Below are 24996 nucleotides of genomic sequence, written 5' to 3'. Positions count from 1 at the left end.
CCCTCCTGGGATGGATCTCTCCTTAACAAAGACTGGGTTGTGTTCTCCCTTACTTGCTGCATTCATGGAAACACTTACTCCTTCCAGTCATGGATTAGATCGCTCATTATCCACGTAAGTCACCACACATAGAAAAAAGGCATCTCCATAGTGCTCTCTGTATAAAACTCTTCATTTAAATGCCTCCCTTATAAAGTTCCGCGTATGAGATATACAATAAAACAAGCGGTATTAACATATGTCAGCGCGTGTCAGGAAGCTCACCACTCGGCCAAAATAGCGGTGTCTCCGTGACTCCATGGGCTTGTCTCATTTATCTATTTGTGATGTAAGCACCCTTTAGATTTTATTCCAGCTATATCCAGGGTGGTCCGAATTTCGCTATGTGAGCTGTAAATTGTTGTTTATTTAGAGTGGTAGTGGGTGGACATAGTATCACACGTGAGTAGAATTTTGCTCCATTTGGCTATTCCGTTGTCCATAGGAAGTGGGCGTACTCACCTATAATTCTGACAGCCGAGGAGTAGCTTGTTAGGTCTCCATGGCAATATCTATTGATATAAGGGCTGTGGCTATAGGGCTTTCCCATCCTACTGAAGAAGCCAGTCAGGTGGCGACATGCGTATAGGAGGGAAGAGTCCAGTCCATGGAGTCACAGAGACACTACTATTTTGGCCGAGTGGTGAGCGCCCTGACACACGCTGACATATGTTAATACCGCTTGTTTTATTGTATATCTCGTAAGTGGAACTTTATAAGGGGGGCATCTTAATAAAGAGTTTTATACAGAGAACACTATGGTGATGCCTTTTTTCTACATGTGGTGACTTGCGTTGATAATGAGCGATCTAATCCCATGACTGGAAGCAGTAAGTGTTTCCATGAAAGTAGCAAGTAAGGGAGTACACAGCCTGGATGGGTTTTAAGGAGAGATCCATCCCAGGAAGGGGAAGAGGAGATCCATCTTGTGAGACCAGCAGGATAGACAGCATATGCACTCTGACGATTGTGATGTGAGTGGGCATTTCATCTGGTGATGGAATTGCACTGTGATTTGGTAAAGGAAGACTGAACTATGTTGGACAATATATGTTTATGGACATTTAATTTGTGTTTGATTTACACACTGTTTATTAGATACATTGTATCTGAATATTTTGTTTTGGTTGACACATTAGATGCATTGTATATGAATATCATTGTTTATAGATCTGATCAGTAGCACTGCACTGTACTAAGTTGTATATGTTTCTGATAGTGTGGTGGAATCACTAAGTAGTGTACAGCAGCCACTGACATATATATATATATTATTTTTTCACGGAGAGATCAATTGATTTATAAGCACACAGTTTTGTTGCAGATAGCGACGATTGCTCACTCAATATTTCATAAATACACACAGTCTTCTACATTTGTCGCTTTAAAAACACTGCACATACAAAAAAATACCTGATGACCTTGCCAGAATGCTAGTGAGCTCCTAATTCCCTTTATTAAAGCGGAACTACACAGAATCTGAGGACCACTAACCAAAAATGATATTTAATTCATTTTTAATATTCAAAGCAAACTCACCCATCTGTCCATGTCTCCATGCTTTATTTTGCTGAGAAATCACTTTGAAAAACACCCCCTTAACATTTATGGTCGTGACCATGTTGAGTAAGGGCAGATGATTCATGTAGCATTTACTTCCTGGAATCCATCTCCCCTTAGTTCAGACATGCAGGCAGGCGGTTGTGCTGAGCTAAGGAAAGCCCCTCCTATAGACTCTTAAGATGTACAGTGGTGTGAAAAAGTGTTTGCCCCCTTCCTCATTTCCTGTTCCTTTGCATGTTTGTCACACTTAAGTGTTTCGGAACATCAAACCAATTTAAACAATAGTCAAGGAGAACACAAGTAAACACAAAATGCAATTTGTAAATGAAGGTGTTTATTATTAAAGGTGAAAAAAAATCCAAACCATCATGGCCCTGTGTGAAAAAGTGATTGCCCCCCTTGTTAAAACATACTATAACTGTGGTTGTCCACACCTGAGTTCCATTTTTTCTAGCCACACCCAGGCCTGATTATTGCCACACCTGTTCACAATCAAGGCATCACTTAAATAGGAGCTGCTTGACACAGTAAGGTCCACCAGAAGATCCTTAAAAGCTACACATCATGCCGAGACCCAAAGAAATTCAGGAACAATTGAGAAAGAAAGTAATTGAGATCTATCAGTCTGGAAAGGGTTATAAAGCCATTTCCAAAGCTTTGGGAATCCAGCGAACCACAGTGAGAGCCATTATCCACAAATGGCGAAGACATGGAACAGTGGTGAACCTTCCCAGGAGTGGCCGGCCGCCCAAAATTACCCCAAGAGCGCAGCGACGACTCATCCAAGAGGTCACAAAAGACCCCACAACAACGTCCAAGGAACTGCAGGCCTCACTTGCCTCAGTTAAGGTCAGCGTTCATGCCTCCACCATCAGGAAAAGACTGGGCAAAAATGGCCTGCATGGCAGAGTTCCAAGGAGAAAACCACTGCTGAGCAAAAAGAACATCAAAGCTCGTCTCAATTTCTCCACAACACATCTTGATGATCCCCAAGACTTTTGGGACAACATTCTGTGGACCGATGAGACAAAAGTGGAACTCTTTGGAAGGTGTGTGTCCAAGTATATCTGGCGTAGAAGGAACACTGCATTTCATAAAAAGAACATTATACCAACAGTAAAATTTGGTGGTGGTAGTGTGATGGTCTGGGGCTGTTTTGCTGCTTCAGGACCTGAAAGACTTGCCGTGATAAAAGGAACTATGAATTCTGCTGTCTACCAAGAGATCCTGAAGGAGAATGTCCGACCATCTGTTCGTGTACTCAAGCTGAAACGAACTTGGGTTCTGCAGCAGGACAATGATCCTAAACACACCAGCAAGTCCACCACCGAATGGCTGAAGAAAAACAAAATGAAGACTTTGGAGTGGCCTAGCCAAAGTCCTGACCTGAATCCTATTGAGATATTGTGGTATGACCTTAAAAAGGCCGTTCATGCTCGAAAACCCTCTAATGTAACTGAATTAGGACAATTCTGCAAAGATGAGTGGGCCAAAATTCCTCCAGGACGCTGTAAAAGCCTCATTGCATGTTATCGCAAACGCTTGGTTGCAGTTGTTGCTGCTAAGGGTGGCCCAACCAGTTATTAGGTTTAGGGGGCAATCACTTTTTCACACAGGGCCATGATGGTTTGGATTTTTTTTCACCTTTAATAATAAACACCTTCATTTACAAATTGCATTTTGTGTTTACTTGTGTTGTCCTTGACTATTGTTTAAATTGGTTTGATGTTCCGAAACACTTAAGTGTGACAAACATGCAAAGGAACAGGAAATGAGGAAGGGGGCAAACACTTTTTCACACCACTGTATTAGTATTGAATAGTGAGTCTTCCTATGGTCACGAGGATTAGGCTAAGAACAGAATACCAAAATTTCCAGCCAGTGATTATCTCACTGGGCAAAAACCATCTAACAAACTCATTTTTTTTAACGATTGTTTTAGATATGATGACAAATGTTCTGTTCTACAGTTCAGATATAACATGCAAGAGGGTGTAGAAGTTATTTATAAAGTCATTGCATTTTGTTTTGTTTTTAATTCATAAAATGTGAGACTCGTGTCATTTGTAACAAGCTTGTAAGGACTGAAGAGTTCAGAAATCACTGATTGAATACCAAAGACACCTGTGTGATGAAACTCTCTTCTCCTCAGCGGTATTTTTTTTATTGAAAATTATATCATGGGTGGTTATTATTTGGACATTAAAGCCTAAGGTCAGCACCAGTGACATTACCTAAAGTGGCTGTAAAGGCAAAAGGTTTTTTATCTGTATGCATGAAGTTAAAAATCCTTTTGTGTGCAGCGCCCCTCCCCCCCCCCCCAATACTTATCTGAGCCTCCTATTTCTATTGATCCAGCTTTGTCCACCAGAGCCTTGCCTCTCCGGGGGCTTACACTCCTGGTTGGCCAGTCAGCCAATCAGAAGAATGAAGACAGGGCCGAGCCACGGTTCCATGTGTGAATGGACACACCGAGCCACGAGTCAGGAGGGTGCCTGCTTGGGTGCCCCTCAGAGCACTTTGCTTGCTCTGGGGGGCACCCGGCAGGAGCCAGGAGCGCCGGTGTGGGACCAGAGTAGAGGAGGATTTGGGCTGCTCTGTGCAAAACCACTGCACAGAGCAGGTAAGTATAACATGTTTGTTATTAAAAAAGAAAGAAAAAAACAAGACTTTAATGAATATCACTTTAAAGTGTTTGTAAACCTCAGACATGAAATATGAATATAGCATAAACCTCTATAGTGTGTAATTGTCTCGATCCAGAGCACTAAGTGTAATTTCTGTCTGCTGCTTCATTCCACTGCTATCAGCCTGAATCATTTCTGATTTGTCAGTTTTTCCTGACACCAAGAAATGAATGTTGACGGGGAAGGAGCTCCAACTTATTGACAGCCTCAGCTCTGTTCCTGTGTGCTGTGTGAAAGGGTGTGGGTCTGCAGAGTGTAACTTCAGCTCTCTGCCCCTTTTTCCTGAACTCTCAGACAAGCTTTATATTCAGCACTTTGAACAGAAGTAGAGAAGAGAGGGCTGCAGGTAAACAGATACAACTTATGTAGGAGGATTTGTTTCATCTCTATGTATCACCTGAGGCCAGTCACTTCACTGGGTATATGTAAAAGTTTACAACCACTTTAAGAGTCAGTAGTGCTGATGTCTCTTCTGTTATTTGAAGTCTGCCTCCCCTAATCTCTCTCCCCCCCATAATTTTCCAGTGCAGTGAGGGTTAATAGAACTTAGAGAGCAGTGAAAGGCACTCATGAAGATGTTTGACTATGCCCACCCTTTCGACCCAGATCCGCCATTTATAGGAGTCATGCTACAGCTTCTATGAATAAAACAGGATCTATGATTTGGAGGCGGAAAACCTTTCAATTATCTGCTCAGATTCCATTCACGTTGGGGGAGGGGGGGCATGACCTGGATGGAGCCAGGTTGAGGCCGCTTTTACTTCTTTGGTACGTAGGCTGCTTTCTCAGAGTGCAGCGTTCTGTTCTTTCCATCCTCAGATGACAGGGGGCTGATATAACCACTTAAGCCCCGCACCAGGCCCCCAAGAGCTTTCTTTTGATGGTATTTGATCACCTCTGCGGTTTTTATTTTTTGCGCTATAAACAAAAATAGAGCGACAATATTTTTTACTTTTTGCTATAATAAATATCCCCAAAAAATATATAAAAAAACATTTTTTCCTCAGTTTAGGCCGATACGTATTCTTCTACATATTTTTGGTAAAAAAAATCGCAATTAGCGATTATTGATTGGTTTGTGCAAAATATAGCGTTTACAAAATAGGGGATAGTTTTAGAGCATTTTTAATAATATTTTTTTTTTTACTAGTAATGGCGGCGATCAGCGATTTTTATTGTGACTGCTACATTATGGCGGACACATTAGACATTTTTGACACATTTTTGGGACCATTGTCATTTATACAGCAATCAGTGCTATTTAAATGCACTGATTCCTGTGTAAATGACACTGGCAGTGAAGGAGTTAACCACTAGGGGGCGAGGAGGGGTTATGTGTGACGTTATGTGTTTCTTTTATTGTAGGGGGTTGTGGCCTGGCATGTGACGTCACTGATCGTCTTTCCCTATAACAGGGAACAGACGATCGGTGACAGCCACAGTAGGAAGCACGGAGGAGAGTTTTGTTTACACAGACCTCTCCTCGTTCTTCAGCTCTGTGACCCGATCACGGGACACCAGTGACGATCGGCTCCGCTGGTGCCATGGTCACGGAGCTCAGGACCGGCCCTCGGCTGGGCACTTAAAGAGCAATGTACCGGTACGTGCTTGTGCCCAGCCATGTCATTCTGCCAACGTATATGTGCAGGAGGCGGTCCTTAAGCAGATAAACACAGATTTAAGTACCCATGTAAAAATAATTTGATTTTAATAGAATGCTTAGCCAATTTAACTGTGCTTTTTTTTTATATATTTGTGTGGGGTTCAGCTTTCATTGTATTTAAAATACTGAGATTTTATTATAGAAGATGAACAAAAATGAGCACTGTTACAATATGTTTTCATGGAAGCAACACAATAAAACTTGTCTATGGCTTACTTAACCACCTCAATACCAGGCACTTAAACACCTTCCTGCACAGACCAATTTTGAGCTTTCAGCGCTGTCGCACTTTGAATGACAATTGCACGGTCATGCTACACTGTACCCCAATTTTTATCATTTTCCCCCCACAAATAGAGCTTTCTTTTGGTGGTATTTGATCACCTCTACGGTTTTTACTTTTTGCTAAACAAATAAAAAAAGGCCGAAAATTATGAAAAAAAATGTTTTTTTTTTTCAGTTTCAAAACTTTGTAAATAAGTAAGTTTTCTCCTTCACTGATGGGCACTGATGGGGCGGCACTGATGGGCACCGATGAGGTGGCACCAATGAAGTGGCACTGATGAGGTGGAATTGATGGGCACTGATATGTGGCACTGATAGGCGGCATAGGCGGCACTGATGGGTGACGCGGATGGGCACTGATAGGTGGCACAAATTGGCACTGATAGCTGACACTGATTGGCATAGATAGGCGACACAGATGGGCATGGATGAGCATTGATAGGTGGCACGGATGGGTACTGATGGGTGGCACGGATGGGCACTGATGGGCGGCACGGATGGGCACTGATAGGTGGCAATATATTGTACTGATAGATGCCAATCGGTGCCAAACAATAATGCATGCCAATCAGTGATGCCCATTGTGGGCACTGATTGGCATCCATTGTGGGCACTGACTGGCATCCCTGATGTTCTAGGGTGGCATACCTGGTGCTGGGCATCCCTGGTGATCTGGTGGCATCATAGTTGCGGGGTGTCAGACTGACACCCCGCAACAACAATTGCCATGATGTGCTCCCCCGAGGGCGCGCAGCGGTTCAAAATCCTGAGGACGTCATATGATGCCCGGGCAGGATTTTGAAACCACTTTGCCGCCGTCATTTTGCTATAGGGCGGACGGCAAGTGGTTAAAGGGGTTGTAAACCTTCCGTTTTTTTCACCTTTATGCATCCTATGGGATAGCTGAAGCGGAAAGGAGCCAAGACAGCCGCCGGGGGGAACCGGGGCCACTCTGTGCAAAACGAGCTGCACAGCTGAGGTAAGTATGACATGTTTATTATTATTATTTTTTTATTATTATGAACCTTTATTATCACTTTAAATTTAATCCAGCCCTGCTTATTGTGAAGAAGCCAGTTGGGAAAATAAAGTAATTTGCCTGGAAAGTTTTCCAACACAAGACTATGAAAAAAAGTCTAGCCATGAAGGCGTTAAGGATTAAATAATTGCTTGTCTTTCATTTTAGGAAAACCAGTAAACCTCTGTGGATTTTTCAAGGTCATGTTTGAAAATCAACTGTCTAAATAGTTACTGTGAATTTCAAATAAATGCTCTGGCATTCATGCTTTTTGATTTTCATTTCCTGAATGTAGTTTGGCATTTATACAATCAGAAGGTCAAGCATAACATTGTGCTGGAGTTAAGGGAACATATGTTGTCCTCTTGCACTCTGCTGGGAATTAAATGTCTAATCGCATTTACTGTACTTTATAATAACACAGTTCTATTACTGACATTGACACGTTCACTAAAGTTTAAAGTGGAAATCAAATTTTTTTATATTTATCCATAGAAGACACTGCCATTAATTTTCTTTATTCCTTTGCAGCTAGAGCCCATGCCCTCTGTTGAGTTTTGGGCTCTAGCTGACTTAGAGGAGGACATGTCTGACTGTTTCAGAGAGCCCACTGCTTCTACTCAGAGCAGTGGTACTCTCCGCAGCTGAATGCCTTGGAAGAAGGGCTTGTACTGTGAATGGGAAAAGAGACTCATTTACACTTGCTTCAGCTTCAACACACATTAAAGCACCTACCGTTTCAACATGCTTTTATGATGTGTTTCTTTATTGTACATCATGGGACACAGAGCACCATAGTAAATTACTATGTGGATATTTAGGCCACCTTCAAGTGATGGACACTGGCACACTCTAAACAGGAAGTTGCCTCCCTATATAACCCCTCCCATACCTGGAGCACCTCAGTTTTTTCTACAGTGTCTAAGGTATTGGTCACGAGTGAAGATGTGCTCTGAAGAGCTCCGCTGGAGGGATCCTTGCTGGATTTAAACAGCCTCCACAGACTGGATCCGTCCAAAGTGCCACTGAGGCCAAAGTGGATGTTACCCGGGCCTCGTATAGGAAGAGGTTTTGCCTGTAATGCCTCTCCTTGCAGGGCTGGACCCCGGGACTCAGGGATTTGGTCATGCTCACATTACCTAAAGTTTTTCCTGGCGGGGTGCTATACAGGTCCAAGGGAGTGGAACCCTGATACAAAGGGACCCGGTCCTTGAAGGTTTGCTAAAGGTTTGCCCTTTGTGATGGGTGAAGTTTGGATCTGTCTGTCACAGCAGTATCCTGCGGTGAGGATAAGGTAAGGGAAGAAGCCTAGGAACTGTAAAAAGTCCACCTATGGTTTTTCTTCCTTGGGTAAAATGTTGTCATGCCTTAAGTTTCCACTAGAGGGAGTAAATGCACATAATGTATAGTACGTTGTCTCTCAGTTCAGCTCAGTGTCACAGCCTGTGTGTGGGCTCGGCCAGCAGTCAGGGGGGGATTCCTCATACAGGAAAGGATTTGCCAATACTGCATTTCTCCCCCCCCCTGGAGTGACTAAGAGAAAGTACAAACAGTAGTTTGTACTCCCCTTCCACCTCACCCCCCCTCTCAGGGGATGCGGCGGGTTTCTCATCTCTATTTGGTTTCCCTATACTGCTCAAGTACGTAGGCTTGCCTCCCCTCCCCTTTTGCTGGGTCTGTTGTTTGACAGACCCGGATGCCACCTGCATGTGCAGAAACTGTTTGTAATTTAAAACAGAAGGGGGGGCATGGCCTAGGCGCCGCATCGTGTGCGGGACATAGCACCCACGAGCACACACGGCGCAGGTGCAGGGTAAGCCAAATCCAGACAGCAGACTCTCCTCAGAGCTGGAGAGTATGGCTGTTAAACGCACAGGACACAAGAGCGGTGGGGGCACGTAGGGACGCTGAATGCAGGCATTCCAAAATTGAGGAAACACATTTTACTCAGCACCAGGATGAACTTTTATTAGCAGCATTCTATTGCCAGGCTATAGTTCAGCAAGTAGTACAATTACTTAGTACCTCTGCTTTTGTGCTTAGGTCTCTGCCTCCCAAAAAGGCTGGTGTAAACCCCTCAATGGTGGTAACCGAAGCATCACCCCCAGGCACTAAGGATTCTAGTCATGCCTCCACATTGTCATATTCTCCTGAAATACCAGAAGTGACTAGCCTGGGTGAGCCATTGGGATCGGTGGGTGTTACAGCTGCTGCTGGCATCTCAACCCCTGTTTATGTGACTGAAGATGCCTTTTCCTATGCCCTGTTGGGGCTAGAGGAGAGACTAGCGGATTTAATCACATCTTCCATCCAAAGGGAGAAGCATGGTAGATCCCCCACCCCCACCTCGGACCCTTTATCGAGAGATCAGTGGGTGGAGGATGAGGTATTACCCTCAGGGGATCAGGAGGAAAGGCAATCCAATGACTTCTCTTTGGTGGAATCAATGGGCGAACTTTTTTCAGCCTCGTAATCTGTGAAATTGCTGGTACAATCTCTTACAGAGACAGTTCGTTCCACTTTCAAGCTGTCCTTGACTGAGTCAGACAAAAGTCAGTTTCCTCTTTGGGTTCCTTTAAACCTCTGCAGACTTTGCATGCATTTCCCGTCCATGCATTTCTGGAAATTCTCTAAAAGATGGAAATGTACCAGCAGTTGAAGCTGCTATATCCAATGTGAATAACAGTCTAACTTGTCCAGTAGACAATGCTTAAATGCTTAGGGATCCAACAGATAAAAGATTGGAATTCCTGTTAAAATCCTCTTTTTCTTTGACAGGTGCAGTTACTCAGCCAGCAGCCGCTGCGATAGGCATCTGTCAGTCCCTGAAGGACCAGTTTGGACAGGTCCTTAGGGAAGTTCCTGTGCAACAGGCCCGGGACTTGGCCGAGCTGCCAAGAGCATTATGTTTTGCCATTGACACCATTAAGGATTCTATCCACCAGACGTCTCGCCTTGCGCTTGTGCTAGTACACGTGCGGGGGATCCTGTGTTTGAAAATTTGGTCAGCCAAAGAACCATGTAAAAGGCTCCTGACTGGTTTTCCTTTTCATGGGGATTGGCTATTTGGGGATGATTTGGACAAATACATCCAAAGTCAAAAGAAGAAATAAACGCCCTTCATTTAAGAGGGCTCTTTCTCCAGGGCCAAGGGCATCTGCCTTTAGGCAGTCAAGACGGCCTCCGCCATCAGTCTAGAGGAAAGCCTCAAGGTCAGGCCCAGGTACCTGGGGACGGAAACCTGCAACACAGAATTCTAAAGCCTCATTATGAAGGGGCGCCCCCTCTCGCCAGGGCTGGGGGGGTGGGGGAAGACTTCTGCAGTTTACAGAAGTCTGACAGGAGGAAATTCAGGACAGATGTGTTGTAACTCTAGGTTACAAACTGGAGTTTTGAGAGTTTCCATCGCCTCATTTTCTAAAGTCAAATGTTCTCAAAGATCCAGGGAAAGGGCCATCTCTGTTTCAGGCATTTGACTGATTACTAGCTCAATGGGTGATCATGCAAAGCTCCACAGAAGAGCAAGGTTTGGGGTTCTATTCTAACCTCTTCACGGTACCAAAACTGAATGGAGATGTCAGACCCATTCTGGATCTCAAAAATCTGGATCAATTCCTGTAGGTCTGCTCTTTTCACATGGAGTCGATCAGGTCAGTGCTTTCTATCCTACAAGGACGGGAACTTCTGGCATCTATCGACATCAGAGATGCATATCTGCATGTTCCTATATTTCCTGCATACCAAAAGGTTTCTGCGGTTCAAGGTAGAACAGCACCATTTTCAATTTGTAGCCTTGCCCTTCTGGTTGGCTGTAGTACCCCGGGTATTTATAAAGGTTCTGGCTTCACCTCTAGCCAGGCTAAGGGAGCAGAGCATAACAGTCCTGGCATACTTGGATGATCCATTGCTAATAGACCGGTCGGTGGCCCCTTTGGAACGAAGTGTGTGCATTACAACCAAATACCTGGAAAGTCTAGTTTGGATTCTCAACCTAGAGAAGTCTTCCTTAAAACCACTAAAAAGGCTGGAATACTTGGGTCCGATCATAGACACAGCCCAGAAAAAGGTGTTTTTTTTTTGCCTCAGGTAAAGTTCAAAGCCATAAGAGAACTGGTGCAGGTGGTCAGGTCGAAGAAAGATGCCCTCCATTTGCCTTTGCATGAGGTTGTTAGGAAAAATAGTGGCTTCATTCGAAGCGGTTCCCTAATCCCATTTCCATTTGAGACTGTTGCAAAACAGTAGCTCTAGATTTGCCAATGCGTCTGTCCCCAGAGGTGTCACAGAGCCTCAGTTGGTGGTCGGTATCTGGGAATCTGCAGAAGGAAAGATCCTTCATACCAGTTACCTGGAAAAGTGGTAATGACAGATGCCAACATTTCAGGTTGGGGAGCAGTACTGGAAAAAGACAACTGTCCAGGGACAGTGGTCCAGAACCAAAAGAGCCTTGCCCATCAACATCCTAGAGATTCGGACAGCTCTTCTGGCTCTGAAGCCCTGGACATTCAGGTTACGGGATTGTCCTGTCCAATCCAACAATGCCACAGCTGTGGCCTATATCAATCGCCAAGGGGGCAGCTCAGAGAGTGGTGGACCATATTCTAGCTTGGGCAGAAAAGAATGTTCCTTGCCTATCGGCAGTCTTCATTCCGGGAACAGAGAATTGGCAGGGGGACTACTTGAGTCACCAGCAGTTGTTCCCGGGGGCATGCGAGACAGATTTGTGGTGACTCCATGGAGTCAGTTTTCACCGATTTAGGCTTTTTTCCCTATTCAGTTGCTGTCATGGCTTCTTTGCAGGATCAAGATGGAAAGAAAGTCGGTAATTCTTGTAGCCCCAGCATAGCCCAGAAGGTCCTGGTATGCAGATATCATAAAGATGGTGGTGGGGGACCCATGGACCCTTCCACTGTGTCCATATCTACTCTTGCGGGGGCCGATATTCCATTCTACCTTACAAACTCCAAGTTTGACGACTTGGCTATTGAAGCCCACAATCTGAAGAGACGTAGTCTCTCCAGGTCAGTGATTTCTACCTTCATTAATGAAGCCGGCTTCCAGGGTCATATGTTATAGAGTCTGGAGGGCTTATGTTTCCTGGTGTGAATAAAAGGGTGGCGCCCTCGGAGATATAACATGGGTAGTATTTTTGTTTTTTCTACAAGTACAAATGAAGCTGGCCTTGAATACTATTAAGGGCTGAGTCTCTGCTTTGTCAGTCTTATTTCAAAGACGCATTCTTTGGTCCGGGGTTTTTATACAAGGGGTAATGCGTAATTGAACCCTTGGGACTTGAACTTAGTTTTAGCCTGTATTGCAAAAACAGTCCTTTTTAACAGTTACAACATACTCCCTTGGTCCTTCTGTCAAGGAAATTAGTGTTTTGGGTTGCTATATCTTCTGTAAAAAGGGTATCGGAGTTGGCTGCTCTTTCCTGTAAAGAGCCATATTTAATTATTCACGAGGACAGGTTTGTATTGGGTCCTCATCCAAGTTTTCTACCTAAACTAGTTTCAGGTTTTTCACCTAAACCACGATATTATCCCACCATAATTTTTTCCAAAACCATATTCTAGGTAGAGAACTTACTATATTGTCTTGATGTAGTGAGAGCGGTCAAGGTCTATTTAAAAGACAACTACTCAGATCCAAAAGACTGATGTCTTATTGTGCTGCCCGAAGGTCCTAGGAAGGGACAAGCAGCGTTGAAATCCACTATTTGTAAGCAGATTTGGCAAGTTATAATTCAAGACTAATGGTTAAAAGGTAAGATTTCACCTTTTCATGTCAAAGTGCACTCTACTAGAGCAGTTAGTGCTTCTTGGGCAGTGCATCACCAAGCCTCCATGGTTCAGATCTGCAAGGCCTCAACTTGGTCTGCAGTCCATACATTCACCAAATTTTATCAGGTGGATGTAAAAAGGCACAAGGATATCGCATTTGGGCGCAGTGTGCTGTAGGCAGCAGTATAGGTCCTCAAGTCTGGGGGCACCCTACGGGTTGTGTCTCCCTCCCCTCAAATAGCTTTGCTATGGGACATCCCACATAGTAATTGCTATGGTGCTATGGTGCTCTGTGTCCCGTGATGTACGATAAAGAAAATAGGATTTCTATAACAGCTTACCTGTAAAATCCTTTTCTTGGAGTACATCATGGGACACATCATGGAACCCCTCTTTTGGGATTAAGTATATTGCTTTGCTATAAAAACTGATGTGCTCCTGGAAGGAGGAGGGGTTATATAGGGAGTGAACTTCCTTGATTGGGTATAACCAGTGTCAACACCTGAAGGTGGCCTATAACCCACATAGTAATTACTAGTGCTCTGTGTCCCATGATGTACTCCGAGAAAAGGATTTTACAGGTAAGCTGTTATAAAAATCCTATTTTTTGATGCTTTGGTGATGCTTCGGTGAAGCTTTATTGATGCTTATTTGAAGCTTTGCTGAAGCTTTACAGATGCCATGTGAGTGTGTGCATATCTCCCTGAAATTTCTCCAAAATACAACCAGCTTGCCGGAATTTTTCTTTCCGATTATTGCCAGCGGTGATAGCAATAATCACTGTGTATTCTCCCAGCCTCTCCCCAATACCCCCCGCCAGCATAACACAATAGCTCCACAGGAGGGATTCCCCTAGCAACAATGACTGTGTTGATGGGGGAATTGAGCCATTTGTCTATGGCTGGCTTAAATTGACAGCCATTAATTGATTTCGCTTACTGGCAAGTCTTCTGACATTTTAAAGATAAACATTGTTGTATTGATTATACATTTACAGTATCAGCATGAGTATTAATAAGAACATTTTTTTCTGATGCATAATAATTTTGGAAATAATTGAGAGTAATGTTGTGATATGCATGTAGACTTTAGTACAGTGATGACTCTTCTTTGGGAAAAAAAAAAGAGTCCAGTAATGACATTTTTTTGGTATCTTAATCTAGCTGTTCAAGGCAACAATGAAGTCTCTATGTGGGACATGGAAACTGGGGACAGACGCTTCACTCTGTGGGCTAGCAATGCTCCCCCACTCTCTGAAATGCAGGTATGTATTGTGTCCTGTATGCTTTATATGACATTTATGACATATTTGTACTAATTATGCATGTGATGTGACCTACACTGGATGCCTGTTGCCCAAAATAAGTTATTGTACTTGTTTTGGGCGACAGGCGTCCCGTGATTCTGTTTGCACGATTTTACCGCAATCCATCAGGCGGCAATCGTGGCAAAATCGGGGTGCCATTGGAAGTGACGGGGATTGCACGGACGTCCTGCAATTTGCCGTGATTCAGGATCGTGGGCAGAATTGCGGCCATTACACCCACGATCCGTGACGCCAGGATGTGAACGGAGCCAATGTCTGACCTACCCAAACAGGAAGAGTTTCTGAAGTCTGTTCTAAAACGGCACTTTAGCAGTAAGAGTTAAGGTACATGAGCTTTAAAATTCAAAATATTTTTCTTTTTTCATTTTTCTAGTTGGTTTTTCCTTTACTGTGTATAGGAATATTTTACTAATCATAAACTACAATTTCAAAAAAGACCAAGTATTGTACATCTGAGCACAATCTGTCCTTTATAACAATTAAGAAAAAACAGTCTGCTATTAGCTGCTGTTAATGCTGAGCTGGACCAGAAAGTATAGCAAATTGCTTTGTTTAATATAATTCACTATGGTCTGTGTTGTATTATAACAAACCAATATATAATTTAGTTTTACACAAGACAGGAAGGCAAGTTTCTTTCTTAAAAATTGCATATAAACCTTGTTAATAAAATACTTATGGCAAATCTGTGCTTTGCTAATTTTCCTTTTCTTCATAACATCCTCCTCTCAGCACATACTAACCTTTTCTTCACTCCCTTGCCATTTAGTTGAGCCCTTCAGAAAGCCTAGTGCAGTGATGGCGAACCTTGGAACCCCAGATGTTTTAAAACTACATTTCCCATGATGCTCATGCACTCTGCAGTGTAGTTCACCATCACTGGTATAGTGCATGCTCTTAGTCTCGGTAGCTGTAGCTTATGCAAAACAGAGGATTCTCCTCCCGGCCACGTGTGACAGTTTTGGGCCAATCACCAAGCACCAGTGCTGTCACATGAGAGAGATGGGAGTAAGTCACATGCTTCCCTAGGTAAAAGTATTTTTTCGCTGTATGAACAAAGTAACGGAGGAGTGAAGAAAAAGTGATTGTGTTGCTGAACAAGAAGGCGTTAAAGTGATGTTTCTTTGTCATGCACAATAAAAACACAGTTTTGCTTTAAACCACAGTTCAGCTTGATAGATGTTCCTAAATACTGTAATGCCGCGTACACACGATCGGATCATCCGGCGGAATAGAGTCCGCCAGACAATTATATTGTGTGGGCTCCAGCGAACTTTTTCTTCCCAAAAGTCCGGCGGACTTAGAAATAAGACTTGCTTCAAAATTGTTCGCCGGACTTTTTTTTTGTTTTTAGCGGACAATCCGTTCGTCTGTGTGTTAGTCCGGTGGACTAAAACCGACGCTAGGGCAGCTATTGGCTACTGACTATGAACTTCCTTATGCTACGTCATCACGTTCAAATCTGCCGGACTTTTGGAGTCATCGTGTGTGGCCAAGTCTGTTCGCGTGAAAGTGAGGCAGACCTTAGCTGCAAATTCTCTGTCGTGTGTATAGCATTAGTTGTTTTTTCTATTGTATCAAGACTGTTTGTGTTAATATGAGCTGTTTTGTACTCTGTTGTTTTTGATATTGTCTATTTTGTGTATCTTAAAGTGGTGTTGCCACCAAAAAATAAAAAGCTGCTTAAAATTCGTAAAAAATTAAAAAATTTAATAATTGGCAAAAAAAAATGTTTTACTCACCTCTAAATACCTGTTGCTAGCGGGTCCCTCGTAGTCTGCCTTCTTCCTTGCCCGGGCTGGTGACATCACTTCCCCTCACGCCGCACATTCACCGGGGACCTGTCACGTGTCCCAGGTGACTGTAAGGTGTATCACGGCGTCCTGCGCTGTTCGCGCATGCGCAGTGGGTGCCCGGCTGTGAAGCCACAGCCGGGTGCCCACAGTACGCATGACGGTGCCACGAGCGGAGCAGGGAACGAGGGGGGGGGGCTTCGTTCCCCACATCGCTGGACCCTGGGACAGGTAAGTGTCCGATTATTAAAAGTCAGCAGCTGCAGTATTTGTAGCTGCTGACTTTACATTTTTTTTTAAGGGGGTACCCCACTTTAACTAAAACATACAGCTTTGGCACAATTAACCCAATTTTCTTATTTTCTTTGGTGGTGTGTAGCAACTTATCCTAAAACATAACTCTTGTTGGAAGATTACACTCATCAGTGTGTCTTTTTATAATGCTATACTTTTAACTATAAAATTACCATACAAAATATTATGTTGCATAGGTCCTGGCATAATGGGAGACACATCTCAGGAAAATTGTTTATCAGGTTCCATCATACAACAACATACCGTCAAGAAAGAATACATGACCGTCACCCATATTTTTTGTGATGCAGTGATGTGTTGTAGTGATAATTGTTTTCTTTATTAACAGCCCTCACCTCACAGTGTTCACGGGATTTACTGCAGTCCAGCAGATGGAAACCCTATATTATTGACTGCAGGTTCCGACATGAAAATTAGGTAAGCAATACTTAAAGTGGTTGTAAACCCCCCTACCCAACTTTACTGCATGTAAAGCTATTTGCAATCGCTTGTAGGTGGTTTTAAAAATGTCACAAGCTGTGCTGTTTAGGAGATATTGCAGATATCTGTCTCAGTGACGTCACTCACGCATGCTCATTTTGTCCCTCGTTTACGACACACTCAGCAAGACATCAGTCTATTCATCTATGTGCAGTGCCTCTGATAGCAGAGCTCGACAGCATCACAATCCCACGAGATCCTGGTGTTCTTGAAACACCCCATGTGACCAGCTACATTACAGGGGATGTGAACAAGGACATTCATGTTTAACACTGGGAGGAAAGTTGCATGTGTGCTCTTATTGGCTTGCCAAGCCATTGCCATGGTAACGGTGTACTAAAACGTGGCTTGGTTACTCTTTAGTGAGCATGCCCGAGATTCTGGCTTGTTCAGAGAGAAAAGGGAGGAAGTACAGATGTGGCTGGAGGTTACAAACATGGCGCCGGCTTAGGTAGAAACAGAAAAAAAAGAAACAAAGCTGCAGAAACAGTAAGAAAGATCCTAGAACACTAATTCTTATCCTGCCAAGTTTATAAATGCTATACTTAGTGGCCATATGATTACTGGGAATATTTCTTCTGAGTTTACTTCCTCTTTAATTTCAGGACCATTTATTAAAGTCAAACGTGTGACATCAAGTACATGTTAAACAAAATACAATATAAGATAAAATGGCAACATTAAAGGCAAGTTAAAGCGGAGGTCCACCAATTTTTTTTTTTTTAAGTTAGCAACTAGAAATACTGCAGCTGCTGACTTTTAAAATATGGACACTTGCCTGTCCTGGGTACCCGTGATGTGGGCACCTGAAGCCGATCTGTCGTCTGGCTCTCAGGTAATGCCGCTGCCATCTTTGGTAAGGGAATCGGGAACTGAAGCCTTCCCAGTTCCCTACTGCGCACGCGGATGGCCCCTGCTTTCTCTTTGACCCGTGTGTTTCCTGGTACACAATGGGGGGGGGGGGGGGTAAGGGGAAGAGGCGTAGAAGTGGGTGCAATTACCTGTATACTTGAGGGTTCCAAAAAGCGTGGTTCCATTTTTGTGTTAACCTCCGCTTTAAGTGGAATGTCAATTTCGTTTGTGCAGAAGAGCTAACTAAGTTGCCCCTTAAAGTGGTATTAAAGCGCGCTTTGTTGCCTGCTGGAACCTAGGGCTCCCCGCGTGCAAGCGTGGGAGTGATGTCATTGTGGCTCCGGCCACTCACAGCGGGGGGGGGGGGGAGGGAGAAGAGGCGTATAAGTGGGTGCCAATACCTGTATACCTGAGGGTTCCAAAAAGCGTGGTTTCATTTTTGTGTTAACCTCCGCTTTAAGTGGAATGTCAATTTAGTTTATGCAGAAGAGCTAACTTATTTGCCCCTTAAAGCGGTAGTAAAGCCTGCTTTGTTGCCTGCTGGAACCTAGGGCTCCCCGCGTGCAAGTGTGGGAGTGATGTCATTGTGGCTCCAGCCACTCACAGCGGCAGAGCCTGCGAACCTGAAAGAAAGGCCTGGGGAAGATGTCAGCCCTCTCAGCAGTGACTGGCGTCACTATAAGGGCTTTGTTTCAAGGAAATTATTTCATAATGTGCTAGTATGCTAGGCTATGCATACTAACACATTATGCCATTGTCTTACAGGTTTTTTGTTTTTTTCAGCGGTTACAATAGCTTTAATATAATACATTGGATGAATAAGTTGTTAGTTTGATAAAATGACAGTGTACTCAGTGTATAAACATGCATTCCTGTATCAGACAAGGCTACTTGCATCAAAGAAACACTAGTGTTGGTGTAATATTGAAAGAACAGTGTAAGTTGGTTGGTAAAATCCTATCTGAATACTCTGTCCTTCCCATCAGATCGGTCGACAAGAAAGTGTCTGCACATGTTGCAATGTGCCTACAGAGATATAATAGTCTTTAATACAAGCATATTTAGCCAGATAAAGCCATACCATATCTGTGGGCATGGATAAGATGTGAATAATAATTTAAAAATGACTGCGCTGTCCCAAATAATCTGTGATCTAAATTGATTTGTAATAAAATTGAAATATACAGACAGTCCCCGAGTTACGAACAGGTTAGGGACTGCCTGTTTGTTCTAAAGTCGGATTTGCTCGTAATCCGGTATCGCATGCGCAGAATGGCTTTTCCGATGTTTTCCTCTGTTTTCCGATATGCCCACCGGCGCCGCCTGCCGTTCGTAAGTAGGAGTCGTTCGCAAGTCGGATGATCATTCCTCTTGCACTCCCTGTATATAGAAAGAAAGCAGAGACTTCCTGCAAGATACACACATCAATCAACAATTTCCAATGTCAAGTCGTGCTATATTTCTGTAAAGTGAATCCGTGCTGTAAACTGAAACATTTCAACCTTTCTACAGTGAAGAATATCAAAATAATCAAATTGCACATTGTTAACATTCCACTCTTATTGCTAGTAGATCTACATTGTGAAACAACACACACTGCACCCAAAAATCTTCATAAGAGAAATAATCTGCTATATCTCCATAAAGTGAGTGCTGTGAATTAAAATACTTTTTGTAGAATATTATACATAAAATTAATCAAATTGCGTATTGTAAACAGTGCACTCTTACTGCTAGTAGATCCCCACTGTGACACAACACACAATACACCCGGGAATGGTGATGAGAGAAAAGGTCTGCCTTCCACCTCCACAGCCCTTACAGATATATGGGGCCCAGGACGATGTCAGATGTGACGAAACGCGTAGGGAAAGCACCATGCTGACATCACCGCAATACACGCAAGTCCCAGAACCGTGGGTTGCAATCCAGAGCCAGACGGCTCGGTGTTCTATACTGCATGTTTTGTTTAACAAATGTAAGTGCAGTACTTTTTATCCTTAAATTATTTTATTAAATAAAATACCTAATGATTTTACGCTATGGAAGCTTTTATCAGTCTTTTATGGGAAACATCTGGCAACATTTATCTGAAAGGGCCACAACACCTGTGGAAATGCTGGGATCTTGGCTGTGTGACCAAAAAGGCCTGGGCTGGGTAATAAGCCAGAAGCGCTTGTGATCTCCTATAATAAGAGAGCAACAGGAGTCGGTAAGCGGCAATGTGTGGAGGTGGAAGGCAGACCGTTTCATCACCATTCCCGGGTGTAATGTGTGTTATGTCACAGTGGAAATCTTCTAGCAATAAGAGTGGACTGTTTACAATGCGCAATTTGATTATTTAATTTCTAATATTCTATAGAAAGTATTTTAATTCACAGCACAGACTCACTTTATTATTATTATTATTATTATTCAGTATTTATATAGCGCCAGCAATTTACGCAGCGCTTTACAATATAAAAAGGAGACAATACAGTTACAATACAATGAAATACAAGAGGATTAAGAGGGCCCTGCTCAGAAGAGTTTACAATCTAATAGGGTGGGGCAGGTGGTACTTTATGGAAATATAGCAGATTACTTCTCTATATAGCAATAAGAGTGCACTGTTTACAATGTGCAATTTGATCATTTTTATATTATTTACTTTAGAAAGGTTGAAATATTTCAGTTTACAGCACGGGTTTACTTTATGGAAATATAAAGTGACTTGATATTGGAAAATGGATACGATGTTACAGTACTTTTATTAGGACTGTTAAATAAATTGTCAGTATAATAATAAACATCCAGGGCCAGTAGAATTCTGTAGAAGACTGTTGCCATCCATATTCTTGGCATGGCCATAGCAAGTAATAATTGTGTCCATATCCATCTCGGTGCATTTGCTCAGGAGAGAATTATGGCTGTATGCAAAGACATCTGAGCTCTAGAGATATGTCTGATCATAGTCTGCTGGTCCTAATCTGAGGTGTGTAATTGAATTGATTTCTTATAGGCAGGGAGCCAGCATGCTATATGTTCCCTGCCAAATATAAAATTGGACTTAATGTTTTTCACTTAAAATGCATATGTAAAAGCTTTAGAAGCTTATCTTAAAGATGAAAATAGTTCAATACACAAACCATCTGTGCAAGCACATAAATAGACACCAAAAACAGAGGTTAGTAACGCTGTTGCTGGATGAGATTAAAAACTCAGAAAATGTCCACTTTAGATCAGTCTATATGCTATATTAATTGGAGACAATATTTAGGGGGTAAAAGTGAGAAAAACCTTTGTGTAAGCGAACCAACAATCCATGCTCCAGGGCAAGCTTTTCTAGGGGAAGCCAGAAGCCAGCTCTAAAAACATGTGAAAACAGAGGGAAGCGCCATCAGGTTTAATAAATACACAAGTGTATATGTTCACTTACATGTGGTTAAAATGAGTTAAGCACAAGAAATCCTCAGTTAGTGGCATCTCCCAGCGTGGTACTAGCTCTGTGATATATCCATCCATAGATAAACAAAATAGAGTCCCGTCCAGCAGGAAGTTATAATGCAGTCCAATGGAACTGAAAAAGAGGCTTGTCTCTCAGTCAGCTGTGGATTACAGGAGACCAGCGCAGTGAGGTCACTGATGATGCAACGCCATTTCGGCGTATGCGCACTGTAAACCACAGGCGCGCGCCTTCCTCAAGCATAGAGGACAAAGGCTGCTAGGGGCCTTATATGTGCTGACGATAAGCGCTATCTAGTGGGAACAGTGTATAACATACTCCCATACATACACACTAAATGGACGCCTAATAAGGGAGAATATATTTTCATTTAAAAGCAAATTAAATTTAAGACGGCCACAGTTAACTAATGGGGTAGGCGCCAGGGGACAACCACACCAAACTATTCTCAAACTCTCCCTAAGGAAAGACAAGAAAGTGATCTAATAAAATAAAATAAACTGATTAATAAATAGAAGCGATACCCCCCAGCAACCCACCCGCCAGACCCCAGCAGCCATCGCAAACCCACAAATATATATACAAGACTATACTAAAATAAAACATATTTTTAATTTGTTTAAAAACGTGTGAAGAAAAAAAAAATATATAATATGTAACTAGTTATCACATAATGAATTATTATGAAATCACAATTAAAACGAAAATTTCTATGTGTGTGTGTGTGTGTGTGTGTGTGTGTGTGTGTGTGTATATATATATATATATATATATATATATATATATATATATATATATATATATAATCATATACACAGGGACCGCCTCTTTCGGACCTCTAACATTATTACACTACATAACTGAATATTTTATAAAATCATGGAAAGCTCCAGAATCTCATTAATTCCCCCAGGCGACAAAGTCTCAGGGGAATATATCCAAAAGGTTTCATGCTCGCAGAGCTTATAAAACTTCTCTGCATCAGACAGGTTTTTAGGCATTTGTTCTAAAACCCATACTTTTAGACCCTCTGTGGAACTTTTTTGACGAGGAACGCTATGTTTGTCCTTGCCTTCCTCAATCTTTCTGCGATGTTCCCCAAACCTTTGTCTGAGTGGGCGAATGGTATGGCCCACATAAAGTTGATGACAGGGACAATACAGGCAATAGACTACGAAGTCAGAAGAGCAATTATAAAACTCACTGATTTCGTACGTCCTTACCCTTAGTAGAGAAGTGTTTCTGGCCATGTTGTACATACTCACAGGTTTTGCATAAAGGTTTTTTGCACTAAAACATACATGCAATGAGAGTAGACATGACCGTGGTATGGACTGGATAGAAACAGATTTCAACTTTCTGGGAGCAATTTCGTTCTTTATATTGGGTACTCTTCTATATGTTACTCTGGGGAATTTTGGCAAAAAGGTTTTTAAATATAGATCCTCTAAGAGTATTGGCCAATGCTTTTTAAAGATAGATTCCATCTTTTTGTGATCATGATGAAATCTAGTCGTGAACCAAACAGATTGATGTAAGGTACATTCATTATGCTGCAGAGAAAGATCCGATGCTTAATATGTTTAAGCCTCTTGAATCAATGATTCAGGGTATCCTTTATCCCTCAACTTCTGGCTAAGTATTCTGCTTTCCTCAATAAAGTCATTATGACTTGTACAATTTAACTTGAGGCGGCAGAATTGGCCTCTATGAATATTATTCTTCCACTTGTGATAGTGGCATCTCCTGTAGTGCAACAATGAGTTGCCAGCGGTAGGTTTTTGACAATTCTTAGCATGTATGGTTTCCTTATCGTGATACAACTCCAGGTCCAGAAAAGCTAGTTTATCTGGGTCTGAGACAGGTGAATTTCAAACCATATGGATTGTCATTACAATGGTTGACAAAGTCCACCATATCTTGTTCCAGATGATAATATCATCAATATACCTACCGTAATAGACTAAATGTCTAGAAAGAGGGTTATTGTTCCATATATACTTATGCTCCCAATAACCCATGGCTAGGTTTGCATACGAGGGTGCGAAATTCGCTCCCATCGCAGTGCATTGGACCTGTACATAAAATTGACCTTCAAAGGCAAAATAGTTATGCTCAAGGCAGAACTCTGTACAATCTAAAATTAATGCAGCTTGTCTATCATTCATATAATGGTCCTGGGACAAAAAATGTTGGAGAGCCGCAAGACCAAAAGAATGTGGGATAGATGTATAAAGAGAACTGACGTCCAACGACATTGAGATATAGTCATCCTCCCAAAGGTAGGATTTCAAAGATTCAAGTAGATGGGTACCATCCCTAATATAGGATTGCAAACTTTGGGCTAAAGGCTGAAGATAATAATCTATATATTTTGAGAGCCCTGAGGTAATACTGTCCATGGCCGCTATAATCGGCCTACCGGGAGGATTAACTAAACTCTTATGAACTTTTAGGATGAAATTAAACTTCGGATTTATCTAAAATATTGGATTTTTTGGCCCTTTCTACTAGACAATTAATTTCACACTTATATTCAGGAAGGGGAACTTTAGTTAGCTTCCTATATGTAGATGCATCGGCAAGGAGACGATGAGCCTCTTGGATGTAGTCATTTCGATTCATAATGACAATTCCTCCTCCCTTATCCGCGGTTTTAACAATTACATTTTCATTCCTAGCACATAACTAGACACAGTGGGGTTTATTTACTAAAGCTAGAGGGGGCAAAATTAGTCATAATTCAGCTTCTAACCTCAGCTTGTTCAATTAAAGTAGATGTAAACTACTGCCATAGTGGGTATCTATAAGGATATACATGCCTCCCGCATGTACCATTACCTGTCAAATGTCTCCCCCTCTGTCTGTTATGAGACCCAAAAAACTGCAGATTCTGTGGGTGGGTCTGTTGTCCGGAGCTCAGTGGGTGGAATTGTGATGTCAGTAGACTCCTCGCCCACTTCCACACTCCCCTTGCCAAAATGCATTTTCTCCTGTTATTTCTTACACTAAACTTCTGCTATGATCACTAACATACAGTCAAAACCCAGAAAAGTCACCACATGACTTCAGCACGCCCAATCATGATGAGATGTGGAGCAGACAATCCTGGGGGAGCTGGAGAAGAAAGGAGGAGGGGATCTGAAGTACATAGAATGTCTCTCAGGCTCTGCATGAAATATGTAAATCAGTTGTCACTCACAGCAAGTTGGAGAAAAGGACTCCTATTTCTCTGTCTGTCCCTTTTTATCTCACTGAAAAAATATAAGAGGACTGCTCAGAGCTGGATTAATTCTTCATGGCAAGATTGGGTTCAGATGACATGAACTCCTATACTGTACAAGGGGCAAGCCTTAATTTAAAAATGTTTTTCGGGTTTAGATCCACTTTAAGCTTTGGCAATAAAACCTGGAAGCTGATTGGTTTCTATGCAGAATTGTGACTAATTTTGCCCTCTCTAGCTTTAATAAATAAACCCCAATGAGGCTAAAGGAGTTGAGATTGTTCACAAAATAAAATGTGTGAATATTGACTTCAGTTAGAAAATCACATGAAAAACAAATATGTGTTTGCTTTCTTTACCTGCACACAAATGGATAGTTAAAATGTATGTTCACACACTTTATCGTTCTAGCATTCTCATCTACTTTTGTAAACCAGTCTTAGTATGTGTAAGCAGCTACTTAAGCCCTGGTTCACACCAGTGTAGCTGTGAAATCATGCTACTTTCCCCATGATTACAAAGCCGC

The 24996-nt window shown here is 42.4% G+C and overlaps 1 protein-coding gene across 2 annotated transcripts in view; it reads left to right on the top strand.

Annotated features, from left to right (window-relative positions):
• Positions 1 to 24996, top strand: part of PIK3R4 (phosphoinositide-3-kinase regulatory subunit 4) — a 152444-nt gene that overhangs the window by 114113 nt on the left and 13335 nt on the right. For both annotated transcript variants that reach the window (XM_077491502.1, XM_077491503.1), the window contains 2 exons: positions 14199 to 14299; positions 16799 to 16887. In XM_077491502.1, coding sequence (XP_077347628.1) covers positions 14199 to 14299; positions 16799 to 16887 — 190 coding nt within the window. The remainder of the gene's footprint in view (positions 1 to 14198; positions 14300 to 16798; positions 16888 to 24996) is intronic.

The sequence above is a fragment of the Lithobates pipiens genome, unplaced genomic scaffold (assembly GCF_037356315.1).
Source record: "Lithobates pipiens isolate NorthernLeopardFrog02 unplaced genomic scaffold, aLitPip1_a1.2 Scaffold_19, whole genome shotgun sequence".
Taxonomy (NCBI): domain Eukaryota; kingdom Metazoa; phylum Chordata; class Amphibia; order Anura; family Ranidae; genus Lithobates; species Lithobates pipiens.
This window is presented reverse-complemented; position numbering and strand designations above follow the sequence as displayed.